Consider the following 13983-nt stretch of genomic DNA (forward strand, 5'->3'; position numbering starts at 1 on the left):
GGACTGAGTGATACTGATCAAAAGTGAGGCTTTCAAGCCATCTGTGCAATTCAGATCCTTTTGCCTGATCTTCTAGGTACATCTGTATGACAGTTCATCATTTTGCAAAACCCAGATTGCAAAGAACTGGAAAAAGACCTAAATAGCTAAGTAGTCCACCTACTGACTGCTGCTAAATATCTGGTGAATAATCACATGGTCTATACCTGAGTATCCAACATTCGGCAACTGCTGGGCAAAGGATGGGCCATTCCATACAGAGCACCTCTGTTCAAGAGTTCTTCATTGAGTCTGGCCAATGGGCATCCATACTGAGTCCACGTTTAGTCCACACAGTTATCTTTTGGATGTTCACTCATACTCACAGGCTTCCCAGGTGGCTCAAGGGTAAGGAATCTGCTTGCCAGTTCAGGAGCCCCAGGGGACATGGGTTAGATCCCCAGGTTAGGAAGATCGCCTGGAGAAGGAAATGGCAGCCCACTCCAGTATTCTTGCTTAGAGAATCCCATGGACAGAGGAGCCTGGTGGGCTACAGTCCATAGCATCACAAAGAGTCGAGCATGACTGAAGCGACTTAGCATGCACGCACACATTCATCCTCATAGCTGAAGACATTTACTCACAGCTGAATGCTGCCATTCACCATGTTGGGTCCTGGATTGACAGTGAATGTGATCCTGCTTCCAGAAGAAACACTGGACATTCCCTTCAGCTATTCTTCCATGCCATAATCTTGGGTTCCACCCCCTCCTCTTCTCTCTAGGTTTGCTCTAGCTGGCCTATGTACCTCTGCAAGATTATATCCAGAATTGATGTTGGAGTCAGTTCAGAACAGTATACATAAGTTATCTTTCACAATCTTTTTGAAAAAAAGCAACTTACATTTGGATAGTCGTGTCTCTTTCCTATGTCCTGTCAACATGGACAACATATCTTATCATTAATAGAGGTTTGGGAGTCAGTACTGGGACAGCATCAGTTCACGCTCTTTCCTTGGGTAAGCTGGATAAATTGCTTGGTCTAAGTGTCAGGATTTTTTATTTTTAACTGTTATCATGAGGACAACTGGAAGGGGTAATGAGACAATGATTTTGAAGTGCTCAGTGCAGTGTCTGTCCCTGCCGCTTAGCTCATTAAATATTGTATATCCCACACGTCATTGCCATCATCTTCAAAACCAGGATGTTTTTCACATGTACTTTTGTTCAGTCCAACTCTCAGGTGTTTGAATGATGCAGCTCCTAATACCATTAAGCTCCAGTAAGTCTATTATGGGTTTCCCTGGTGGCCCAATGATAAAGAATATGCCTGCCAATGCAGGAGATGTGGGCTTAATCCCTGGGTGGGGAAGATTCCCTGGAGGAGGAAATGGCAACCCACTCCAGTATTCTTGCCTGGAAAATCCCATGGACAGAGGAGTCTGGTGGGTCACAGTTCATGGGGTCATGAAGAGTTGGACATGACTGAGCATATACGCACACGAAATCTGTTAAACTTGGCCCATCCCTTCAGTCAGCTCTTTTGGATCCTGAAATTGTCATGCAACCTATTTTTCTTTTGGCCCATGGCATTTGGAATTGTCCTTGGTGTACCGCCTATATCTTCACCTTAATAAGGTATGAATAAGGTCAAAGGCAGAGGCCTGAAGCCTGTCCCCATGACCTATCTTCCAGATGGGTATTGATCTTTTAATCATTACTCTTTGACTGTGCTCAACCAGTCATGACCTTGTAAAACCTTAAAACTGTCTTCTGATGTCCTTTCCTAATGAAATCCTAGCTACCACTTTTGTATTATTTTCTTCAGACAACATGCTATGTGTATCTATCCATGAGTCATGAAAAACTATTTCTTTTTCCATAAAGTTCTTACATTTAACAAGTTTCCTGCAGGTAGGTCTTTTAATTCAACAAGTTCTGACACAAATGATAATCAATTAATATTAGGACCTGCTTTAAAAAACATAATATTTGTTAAAATCTTTTATAAGAAAACAGATGAAGCCATTTCATTGTATAAAATTAATTTAAGATAAAAATGATAAGTTAGAAGAGCTTGCACAGTGATTTCCATACAGGATGGTATTGGGCTGCTTTTTCAGTAAAATCGAAAGAATATGTAAATACTATGAAAAAGTTAGCATATGCCCCTACATTTTCAACATAGATGTTTTCAGACTGGCCAGATTAAGGTCTACAGCCTTATTCCGAGAAGCCTGTATCGCCAGTGGGAGAGGCTGCCACCGTGCCCGTGGCTTCAGGTACATAGTGCTGCTGAGAGGAGGCTGGCCTTCTGAACAATGTGTGTTTTTGAGAGGTTTGATTGGCCAAAGGGTTTTAGAAAATGCTAGAAGATGGACAGAATATCTATGGTTTCAAGCGGAATTCTAAGGCAGCTCCTAAGATTCCCAACTCCCGGTATACATGCCTTGTAGAATCCACTCTATTTGAATGTGAGCAGGACCTATGAACATGATGAGTTATCACTCCCTTGATTAGGTTACAGTCTATGGCAAAAGGAGTTTTGTAGATATAACTAAGACCCCTAATCAGTAGACTTGGAGTTAATAAAAAAGGAGATTCTCCTGGGTGGGCCTGATCTAGTCAAGGTGAGCACTTAAAAGCCAGAGAGCTTTGAAGTGAGAGAGGTTCTCCTCCTGGCCTTGAAGAAGAAACTGCCTTGCAGAGAGGGCCATGTGGCAAGGACCTCAGGTGGTCTATAAAACTCAAGGGTGGTCCCTGAGTGATTTCCAGTAAGGAAACGGGACTTTAGTCCTACAACCACAAGGAACTAAATTCTACTAGCAACCAGTGAACTTGGAAAAGGACCCCATCCCCAGAGAAGATCACAGTCCCGGCTGACTCCTTGATTTCAACCTACTGAGACCCTGAGTGGAAGACCCAGCTAGGCTGTGCTTGCATGCCTGACCCATGGAAACTGTGAAGATAACAGACGTGTGTTATTTTAAACTGCCGAGTTTGCGGTACTGTGTTACTCAGCAGTAGATAACTAATACACATGGGCGAATTAATAGTAGGGAGGAGAGTTGTTCAGAGGGAGCATAACTCTGGATGGCACTTCCAGAGTAAACTGGTTTCCCTGATGGTTGCTTTTCATGTGGCCACAGGGGGAAAAAAAAAAAGGTTATGGCATTGAGACTTCACACTGACCATCCCATACACAGACACAGATCATGTTTCTCTGTTGCAGTGACTCCCGAACTTCAGCATGCTTCCGAATTACCTGTAAGGTGTGTCAGACCTGACGGCTGAGCCCCACCACCAGAGTTTCCGATCCAGCATGTCTGCAGTGGGGCCTGAAAATCTGCTTTTTTAACAAGTTCCAGGTGAGGCTCCTGCAGCCTCCTGGGACCCCACTTAGAGCACCGCTGCTCTATGCTAAGATGAAGACATTCTAGTTATTTTTAATACTTGACTTCTATAGCCAACCATTTCCCCATTTGATATGAAAACATTTCACCAATATTTTTTAAACCCAGGTTAAGATAAAAAGAAGGAATGGAAATGTGATGATACCTTTGAGTAATCCAAAGCACTTTTCATTCTCTCAGTAGTCAACTCAGAACCTCTATTTGGGTGGCATGGTGGAAGACAGGTAAAAATGATGGTGCTTCCTTTAAACACAGGTTAAAGGTCAATGCAGTGGCCCATGGGACCTCCATGTTTTCCCTATCTGCAATCACTGCCCACCTCCCAGGTGTTAGCAGTCCCTGAAGCATCATCCGTTCATGTGACGCCGCTCCAGACCCTTGGACCCAGGTGGCAGAAGCCGTAGCAGTGCCAAGGAGCTGTGAAGGAGGGGAAGGCACTCTACCTGTACCAGTTCTGACAAATCGCTTCATCGTGAACCCCTCTGACACTCGGTAAGGACATCCAACTGGGAGCAGAAATGAAGTCTTGACTGAGATTTGGGAATCCGCAGAGATTCCATCATACACAAATCCCAAAAGACATTTAAAACAGGAAACAAGGGTCCCATCTCTTGGCAACAGAAGGGAAATTCTATAGCAATCGTGTGTGTACCTCAGGGCAAATGGAGAGATGGGGGAAGCAGAGGGAAAACGCTCTTGATGTCATCATGAATACCAACTGGAGACTACTTTGGATCTCAGTTCTACAGGAGCAGAGAGTGAATGTTATTTTAGGATATCATTGAGGAATTATTGGGGAGAACTCAGCATCGTGATATCTAAAATGATCCCAGTTGCTCATGCTGGTCATAAAGTTTGCTAATAATTTGGATGGGGGGAGGGGGCGGGCTAGAGAGGGAGGTGGGGGAATCATAACTGAGAACATCTGTTAAAATTGAATATGAGAAGCCTGCCTTGTTTTTATTATTTTGCTCATGACACAATCCTGAAAGAGGGGAACTAAGTGTTTATGGGAGTAAATGGCTATTTATATGCAGAATGTAGGTGTGCTTCGACTTTGCATTCTAACATAAAAATGAGTGATCTTTTCCATTAAAACAGTGTGGGTCACCCCCGGCTGCCAGCTTTTATGCTTTTACTTATTTATTTATCTTCCCCAAGGAGGCACAGGCACTTTGCAGGCCTTTCCCAAGCTGCCGTAATTGATGGATAGTTGGATTTCTTTTAATTCTAGTAATGCCGAGTGTCTGCAGCTTTGGTAATCGGATCCTACCAGCGTTAGAGCCCACTGCCAAAATATTCAGAGCACAGAGGTTTGGCAACGTCATTTAATCATCGCAAAAGGATTACAGAGTGCAAAACAAGCCCCCAGACAGCTCGGAGATGGGCCAGTTCAGAAACTGACTCGGGCTGGGGAACTGCTCAGGCTTGCTCCCTCTCACATGGCCCAGCATCCTGGCTCTCCTTCACCCTGGCTGAGGCTTCGCCTAACCGCCTTCACCCTGGCTGAGGCTCCATCCCCCGCGGCACACAGGAGAGAAAAGGCGTCAAGGGGGATGGACCTCGGATCAGAGAAATAAACAGTGTCTGAACACATGTCAGGCTCAGGACTGGTCAATCCCAGACCAGGGTACCCAGATTATCCTGGTGTGGGAAGGTCAAGGCCACAGGCTACCCGCTGAGAGCCTCTGATGCAGAAGCCAGATGGTGAATTTAGAAGCCGTCCCTGGTCTCGTTCAAGTGAGACACTGCCGCTATCTGTGATGCTTTATTTACCAACAGTAACACAGTTTGAGCCGAGAACAAGCGTGTGTTCACCATGCAATAGACGCTTTCATGCAGGAAGGAAGGGTAATTTGTGACTGGATGGGGATCTGGAATCTATCAATGACCACCCCAGCTTGAGAGGCCTCTTTCCACTCTGGGCCTAAGCCTGGAGGCTCCCAGGCTAAACCTTTGGTCTTCCTGCCCTAGACGGGGTGAGCTGGCAAGAAGGCCCTGGAGAGGCCCACACCATTCAGCTGCCAAATGCGCTAAGTCCTTGGCACTCCCTTGCACGAGTTCCCAGACAAACAAAACCTCTAACACCAAACCCACCTCCACACAGCACAGGTTTCTATTAAACAACTTGAGTCACTTAAAAAAAAAAAGTGCAAAGGCAGACTCCTGTGTAAATCTGATTTGCCATGCTAGGCCAAGCTTATTTTATTACTTACATTCTGCATTCTAAGAACTAGTAACTTCATATTGTAAACATTTTAAGCATACAGAGTTAAAGTTCAAGGCCACATTAGATCATTGATTGTCTCTTGTGTCGTGTATCTTTGGCTGGCCGAGATCAACTCGTAGTGTATAAATGCATAAGTTATATAATTATTATATAAAAAGGAAAAACAAAAAAACAAAAAAAACAAACCACTGACTTGCATACTTCATTCTGACAAACGCACAGCGTTCGCGACTCAAAAGCAAAACTGGAGGCTGCCTTGCCCCTGTCGACACCCAGGCGATTGCAGACTGGGGTAGCTGAGAAGGCTAGCGCTTACCTGACCCCCTGGAGAGCAGAGCCCCCCAGCTAAGGATGAGGTCCTGAATGTTTCTTTTTAAATATCAGACAATTCCAGTTACGGTTTTTCTTTTGATAAACAAACAAACAAAACAACACAAAAAAGAGATGCATGATTTTGTTTCTGCGTTCTCCTGCTGTGCGTGCCCTGCCCCCGTCACGCTGTGTCCTTCCTCCTAACACTGGATTTGGTACAACACTGGCCGCACGAAGCCTCAAGCCTCCACGACGCAGCTCTCCGCAGAACCGACACCATCCCGAGTCCAGTCTGCATGGCTCGGGGAGCTCCCTTCCCAGTCCTTCCCTCCGCCTTCCCGTGTCTTCCTCTCCCGCCTCCTCCACCCACACCCACGTGCTCTCTCTCCACACACATGCTCAGTCCCACCCTGTGGCTCAGAGTTCCTGTCTTATCGTCAAGGAGTTGGAAGCCTCGGGTTGTTCTTCACATCCAGTGGCAAGAATCTGATTTCACCCAAGACAGCAGATGCCGATGAGTTCCGTTAACAGTGTCTTATCGATGGGCCACTGGAGCCTCCCTCTACTCTTTTCTGTGTTTGATATGTTTCTCTTTTTAAATACAGGTAGTTCTCCTTCCAATGACGTTAGAAATGGCAGGTTAGGTCCAGACTGTGTGGCATCTATTGCTTGAGTTTAATCCTTGCTTAATGCACTAGCAGGATTCCCAAGGACTAGTCTATTAAGGTTTATACACGTCTTCAGAATGTTTTCTTTGGCACTTTGTCCTTATGACGTCACGCTTCTACTTACAATGTCTTTTACAAGGTTGGTCCACAGATTACCTGTCCGCGTACACCGGTAGCATCCTCTTGATCTCTGTAGTCATGGTTTAGTAAGTCCCTCCCGCTCAGAGTCTCTGGATCTCTCCCCCTTGCCCCAGCCGAGCGTTCGCGTTTCCCTTGAGGCACTTCTGATTCGTGGTCTCGGATAAGAGTTTGTAGCAATGGATGGGTGTCTACACAGGTGCTGGGAAAGGCCTCTCCCGGGGGCTTTAGTAGTAAGTGCCCAGATGCGAAGGCATATGGCTGGCTGGGAGCCTGGTGCTGGGGTAGATCCCCCCCGTGGGTGAATTCCAGTACGGGTTCGGGGCGGCGAAGAAACTGGACGACGTCACGGGGAGGGCCGGAGGGTGGGGGGCCACAAAGTTCATCTTCTGCGGGTGGGCGTGATAGGAACCCATGTAAGGGAGGTCCGAGGGGTACTTATAGAGAGAGGACTCCGGGGGGTGGGGCTGGAGGGCCTGGGCGATCCCGTGGAAGTCGAACTTGTAGGCGTAGCGCTTCCCGTGGACTTTGGTCATGATGTTCTTGTCGTAGTAGTAGCGGAGGGCCCGGCTGAGCTTGTCATAGTTCATGTTGGGCTTGCTCTTCCGCTCCCCCCAGCGCCGCGCCACCTCGTCCGGGTCGGTCATCTTGAACTCCCCGTTGGTGCCCTCCCAGGTGATACAGTTGGAATTCGAGCTGTCAGACAGAAGCTCCAGCAGGAACTGCCAAAGCTGGATCTGCCCGCTCCCTGAGGAGGTGGGGGAAGGAAACGAACATCCGTGAGAACACCGGTGTGCAAAGCCATGTCCGACTCTCTGCGGCCCCGTGGACTGCAACCCGCCGGGGGCCCTCTGTCCGTGGGATTTTCCAGGCAAGAACACTGGAGTGGGGTTGCCATGCCCTCCTCCTCCAGGGCGTCTTCCCAACCCAGAGTTCTGAACCTAGGTCTCCCACGTTGCAGGCAGATTCTTTAGACCGTCTGAGCCACCAGGAAAGCCCAAGAATACTGCAGTGGGTAGCCTATCCCTTCCCCAGGGGTTCTTCCTGACCCAGGGATCGAAGCAGCATCCCTTGTGTCTCCTGCACCAGCAGGGGGATTCTCTACCACTAGTGCCACCTGGAAAGCCCCATGCAGAGTTCCTTTAGCAGGCTGTGCACCCGTCCCTCTGGGCTAGGGGCGTTGACGGCTCTTGTCCCCCAGCACCAACCCCCTTTCTCCAGAGAACTGCCCTTGGCCAAACTGGAGCTGCCTCAACCCCCGCCTGCCCCCCAACCAAGTAGCCCATGACCTGATGGACTGACAAAGAAATCCAGAGGTCAGCCCCCTGCCCTCAAAGAGGGACCAATTCTGTGATGCTGGTCATGCCCGGGACTTAGCATGGATGGGGTCAGACTGAAGCAAGGTTCCCGCTAAGGTCACATGCATGCACACTCAGTGGCTCGGTCATGTCCGACTCTCTGTGCAGACCCCATGGACTGCAGCCCGCCAGGTTCCTCTGTCCAGGGGATTCTCCAGGCGAGAATACTGGACTGGGTTGCCATGCCCTCCTCCAGGGGATCTTCCCGACCCAGGGATCAAACCCACATCTCTCATGTGTCCTCCATTGGCAGGTGGGCTCTTCACCACTAGTACCACCTGGGAAGCCCAGCTAAGCCCACAAGCTTCCTTAATCTCTCCCCTGCCGTCTCCGGCATCCTCTCCCTCAAGAACATACCCTTCGTGAATCGCTTGCCCAAGTATGCTCAGCCCAAGCTGTGCATCTAAGGAACCTGGCCTAAGATGATGATCCCTGGTGACGACCAGACAGATCTAGAGGCCGATCCAAGTCCTTTCGGGAATGCAAAGAATTCCCACAGGGCAGAGTTCAAGTCGGTTTCCTTCATTTCTGACTTCCTTAGAAGAGCAGCCAGGTCAACTTTGTGTTTTGGGGGTGGGAAGACTTAATTTTCCTCTTTTGTGAGACAGAAAGCGCCATTATGTGGCTGGCGATAATGACTTAGTACCATTTATGTTGGCTAGGTCAAGTTGAATAATAAAAGTCAGATTTAGGAAATGAACGTCGAAAAGTTTATGGAAAAAATAAGAATGGAAGTAAACACCGTTATTTCTAACATAACATGGGGCTGGCACGCAGAAAGCCATTCTGTCAAAACTTTTCCTAGAACAGAATTAACCCACTCAAAATGAGGAAGTTTAGAAAAAAAAGTTGGCTATGTCTCAAACCAGATCACCCATTTCCAGTATTTAGGCAAATGCATCATAACGGAAATCCATGTGCTGCCGCTGCGTTGTAACGCCAGTTGGGTTAAGCAGAGTTTTCAGATGAAAACACTGCAACCATGAGTGATTGCAAGTCCTCTTGGGAGCAGAATGAGGCTCCAACTGAGTCAATGCGATCTCATTTGACTGGGTGTCCACACAGTTCTCCTGATCCCAATGGGGGTCTAGCGATGTGGCTTTTAGGTTTTATTAAATTCAGAGAAACATCCAGGCACATCATTCTAGCTTCTACGCTACAAAACTTTAGGATGATTGATGGCTCCCTTAAAGAGAGAGGCATGCAAATACCCACAGTCAGACTGTGACCAGGAGAAGCTAAGACGCTTTAAGCAGGTTTTGGAAGCTTTGAAAACAGGTAAGAGGCAGGTCTTTGCTCCCAAACTCCCAGATACCGCCTTGGGCTTGTTACCAAGGAGATGACCTTTTGTTACACTATGAGTAAATACCAATAGATATGATAAAATGATTAAAGGAACTCTGCCAATTCTTCAGGGAATTGATGAAATGTAAAAATCAATTATAAATTTGTTTTCTCTAAATCCTGTCCACAAGCTCCCCATATAAACAGCCCAGCTCATAAATCTTTGTTTCCACATTGGCTGTATGCAGTGGACATGTTTGTGAATCTATCCATACGATAGCATCGTGAGAAAGGTCAGCCTTTTCTGAATACGTTCTGGAAAATTAGCATTTTTTCACTCTAGCAACACATTTGAAATGTATTAACAGCTTGTAGTTCATCACAATGTAAAGTCTTCACTTTTGGGGGGCCACATATTCGAACTGTTCTCAATCAATTTTTGCTGCCCCCAACATTTCATTAATATGCATTTTAAAAAATACAAAGAGCAGTTTGAGAAAACCATATGGTTTTAGTATACATATTGTAACTAAAGGGTTACTACTTGAAAAAAAATTCCATATATGCCTTGGGAATAGGGAAAAACATGGATTTTTGATTTAAACAATCTAACATATGTTTCAATATAAGCACACAGAGTTGTTTGAAAATAGATATTCATTGTCAACCTCCTCCCACAGAGACAACAATCCCATAGATTTTGTATAAAATACACAGATTTTCCTAAACAGCCAAAATTATACTTGTCATCTCTTCAAACCTTGGCATTGTCTCTGGGCAATCTGTGCCTCACTCACTTCTTTTATAAATGTGTGTAAGAGAAAAACAGCAGAGAAAAGTGTTTTCTCATCTCTCCTGTTTCTAAAGAACTAGTAAGTCGGGGACCTAAGTTCAGGATTAGAAACCGGAAGGTCAAAGGATGGATGAGGAATTTCTCCTTTGACTATTTTACCATCAGCCTTTAAGACACAGGGGCTTGGACTTCTGAGCCTTTCAAGGGTATATGGGAATAAGACATCTGTAAAACAAAATTCATCTGCTTCCTTACCAAAAAAAGCCATAAATGTACACTGATTAATGTTTAAGTTGTTGTTTAGTCACTAACTCATGTCCGGCTTTTCGTGACCTCATGGACTGCAACCTTCCAGGCTCCTCTATCCAAGAGATTTCCCAGGCAAGAATACTGGAGTGGGTCACCATTTCCTTCTCCAGGGATCTTTGTGGACCAGGGATCGAATCCCCGTCTCCTGAATTGGTAGGTGAATTCTTTACCACTGAGCCAGCAGGAAGCCGCATTGTTTAAGCAGATGCTATCAAATGCAACATTATGTCAAGCTCATTAACTGTTCAGTGTGATATAACAACACCCACTGCCTTCACAGTCTATAGCAGATCTTCTTGTTCTGCTTGAATTCTCAAGGAGGCACAATATTTGCTGAGGAGTTACAGTTGGTGGTAAATTAATTGAGTTATTCATGGCTATAGAATTTCAAAAGCCATTTATTAAATCCTTCTTTTACTGTCAAAACAGTAACACTGTGCATTAAAGGTGTGTATTAGAAGATAGAATAGAGATTCCAAAACACGAATACCTAAGATTTAGATAGTCTAAGAGTGGGCGTCTCACCGGCCAAACCAACAAGTAAAAACAGAAGCCCGTTTAAGACCTATTGTCCATCCAACAGCCTCATCACCTGCGCCTCAAGAATCACCTTCTTTGGAAAAAAAAACAAACTCTTTACATCTCTTTTCTCCTCTATCCTGATAACCTCTTTGAAACATCAGTAAAGAGTAGCTACTTTTGTCCTAGCTTTGTCCAGGGTAATTAACTAAAAAGGCAAGATTGGGGATGGGGGAATCCAAGCCTGCTGGCTGCCCACCTACAGGAAGGCCCCATGGGATGAAGGGGCCTGGGGCATGGCTTCAAAGAAGACAAAAGGTAAGCCTTTAATTCTGGGGAGGACCGTCATCTCCGATTCAAAGAAAAGAAGAGAGAGGTTCACAAGGTAGCAGATATATGTATACCTCTGGCTGACTCATGTTGAGGTTTGGCAGAAAGCAACTAAATTCTGCAAAGCAGCCATCCTTCAATAAAACAATGAATTAAAAAGAAAGAAAAGAGAAACGCCGTAGCACAGAGATACAAACCAGGCAACAAAAAAGGGCAGAACGGCGAAACGGTTTATAAACCACAGAGAAAAGCACATCTGGGAGTGACTCAGCAGCCGTGGGGCAGGCAGGAGGGGGCGTCCCAAGGAGGACCCTCGGCCCCCAGCTGACGGAGGGAGAGAGCCCTAAGTAAAGCAGAGTGGGCCCAGCGGGCACTGTGGGGGCTGGTGGCTGGACTTTCTGCAGTAGCTAGAGATGCTGCAGAAAAACTCAAGCGCACAGCCTGGACCCCCCGCCACCACGTCCAGATCAAGGCAGCCGGCGTGTGTCCCAGATGGAAGGCTCCGCCAGGGCTCAGGGTGGCTCAGACAGAACTAGTGGGGGGTGGGGGGGGACAGGGAAGCATAGGGGCTGGAAACACCCCTTTGGAGTCGGCACCGTCTCAGCTGAATCTTGGCTCTGCCTCTTAACGGGACTTGGGGCGGCTCGCCCGGCCGTCTACGCCTCAGTGTCCCTGTCTGCAGAATGGGGTGATGTAACACTATCAACATGGTGGTATTAACACACCACCTTGCAGGATCTCCATGAAGACAAATTCAGTGCATGAGTGCTCGGACCATGATCTGTCTGAGCGGAAACCAGGGTTTAACGAAAGGTAATTCCCTTGCCTCCAAACAGGAGACGCCAAAGGAAACCAGCCACCCTCCTTCCTCCCCAGAAATCGCAGGCTGGCGGGACAGAAGCTGGGAATGGTGGTGTTCTCAGGGCTGGCCAGTGTCACTGGAAGCTATCTAGTACCAGGCATCATTCTGAAGACGGTCCATGTGTTTATTTAACCCCTCGCTCCCCAGGACTACGTGACAGCCCTGGCAGGGATGGGGAATCGGAGCCCAAGAGGCAGAGTGGCTGATCTTGCCGGAGGTCAGCAAGGGCTGGAACCTGGACTCCAGGCCCGCTTCCAGGCCTGGGTTCTACACACGCCTCTGCAGGCCCTGCAGGTCCTTCCTCCCCTCCCTGGATCTGCGGTTGGGAAGTCTCAGTAGAAGACTGGACACTCCCACCTTCTGTCCAATGCCAAAGCATCCCTAACACTAGTCTCTGGCCCTGCCTGGAGCAGGTTCCACTTTCACGCTCACCATTAAAGCCTCCCCAGTGAGCCCCAAGGGAGGCAGTGATCTGTTCCCAAGATAGCACTTTCCCGGAGAGGCAATTTCTGTTCATCACAGGAGCCAGGATAAACACTTAGCCACTCTGATGGGATATAAAGGGGGCGATGTCAATAGCGTCTGATCCAGAACTTCATAATGCAAGGACACACTCGTCTCAGCAGGAGAAATATGGTCCCCACTGCACACCAAAAGCATATTTGGGAGGGAGATGCGGAAATGCTGTTATCATTTTGGGCATCACGTGAGGTCATCTTTTCATTTACATTAGTTTTTAAAGTTTGCATCGTGTGGAGAGCAAAGGCAGCAGTTTCAAGTGGTAAAGGATTTATTTATCAGAGACCGGGCAACCAGAACCAAACAGGAAGAGGCATTCTCATTAGCAGCAGGATAAAAGACATTCTCGTCTTAGGAGGGGGAGGCCCCATGAATGTAACTGAATACACAGCCTAAGGAGGGATGGAGAAAGTGAAAGTGTTGGTCGCTCAGTCGTGTCCGAGTCTGTGCGACCCCATGGACTGTAGCCCACCAGGCTCCTCTGCGCATGGGATTTCCCGGGCAAGGACACTGCACTGGGTTGCCATTCCCTTCTCCATGGGATCTTCCCCGCCCAGGGATCAAACCTGGGTTTCCTGCAAGTCACCTGCATTGCAGGCTGTTTCCTTATCATCTGAGCCACCAGGGAAGCTCACTTCATTATAAACCAAGTAAGAGAAATCTTTATCTTCAGGTCAGAAGTTGGATGTTGGGATTTCCCTAGCAGTCCCGTGGTTAAGATTTCACCTTCTAATGCAGGGAGACTGCAGGTTCAATCCCTGGTCTGGTCAGGGAGCTAAGACTCTACATGCTTCAAGGCAAAAAAAAAAAAAAAAAAAAGCCAAAACATAAAACAGAAGCAATATTGTAACACATTCAAAAAAGACTTTACAATGGACCACATTAAAAAAAAACCTGGATGCGGCCACTTTCCCAGACCCAGCGGACACGGTCTTAGTGGAATAAAGTGCAGCCTTGGCTCACGATACCAGTGCTGCTATTGGGTACCAAGACATCTTCCATTTCCCCAGGCCAGTGAGTGGTCCTTGCTCTGCCCCCAAGTTCCTCTATCCACTGTGGGCATCCCCAGGTAGTAAACCCTCTGCTAAGGGCACACAGCTCTCTTGGGCCCCAAGTAACCAACCAAGCCACACCTTTATCTGTGACGACATGGGCACAGAACTGTATATATTTCACTTAACCCAGCTGGGTGGGTGAAAGGGCCGGTCTGGTTTGGTTTGGTGCTGCTGGACAGGTTCCTGCTCTCCATCCTTGACCGTAGCCCCATCCC

The 13983-nt window shown here is 47.3% G+C and overlaps 1 protein-coding gene across 6 annotated transcripts in view; it reads right to left on the reverse strand.

The window, feature by feature from the left end:
* Positions 1-5562: 5562 nt before the first annotated feature.
* The window catches only part of ERG (ETS transcription factor ERG), a 317498-nt gene continuing 309077 nt past the window's right edge, over positions 5563-13983 (reverse strand). For all 6 annotated transcript variants that reach the window (XM_070466989.1, XM_070466985.1, XM_070466988.1 and 3 more), the window contains one exon: positions 5563-7487. In XM_070466989.1, coding sequence (XP_070323090.1) covers positions 6967-7487 — 521 coding nt within the window. In that variant the 3' untranslated portion in view covers positions 5563-6966. The remainder of the gene's footprint in view (positions 7488-13983) is intronic.

Source organism: Odocoileus virginianus, chromosome 4 (assembly GCF_023699985.2).
Source record: "Odocoileus virginianus isolate 20LAN1187 ecotype Illinois chromosome 4, Ovbor_1.2, whole genome shotgun sequence".
In the NCBI taxonomy this organism is placed as follows: Eukaryota; Metazoa; Chordata; class Mammalia; order Artiodactyla; family Cervidae; genus Odocoileus; species Odocoileus virginianus.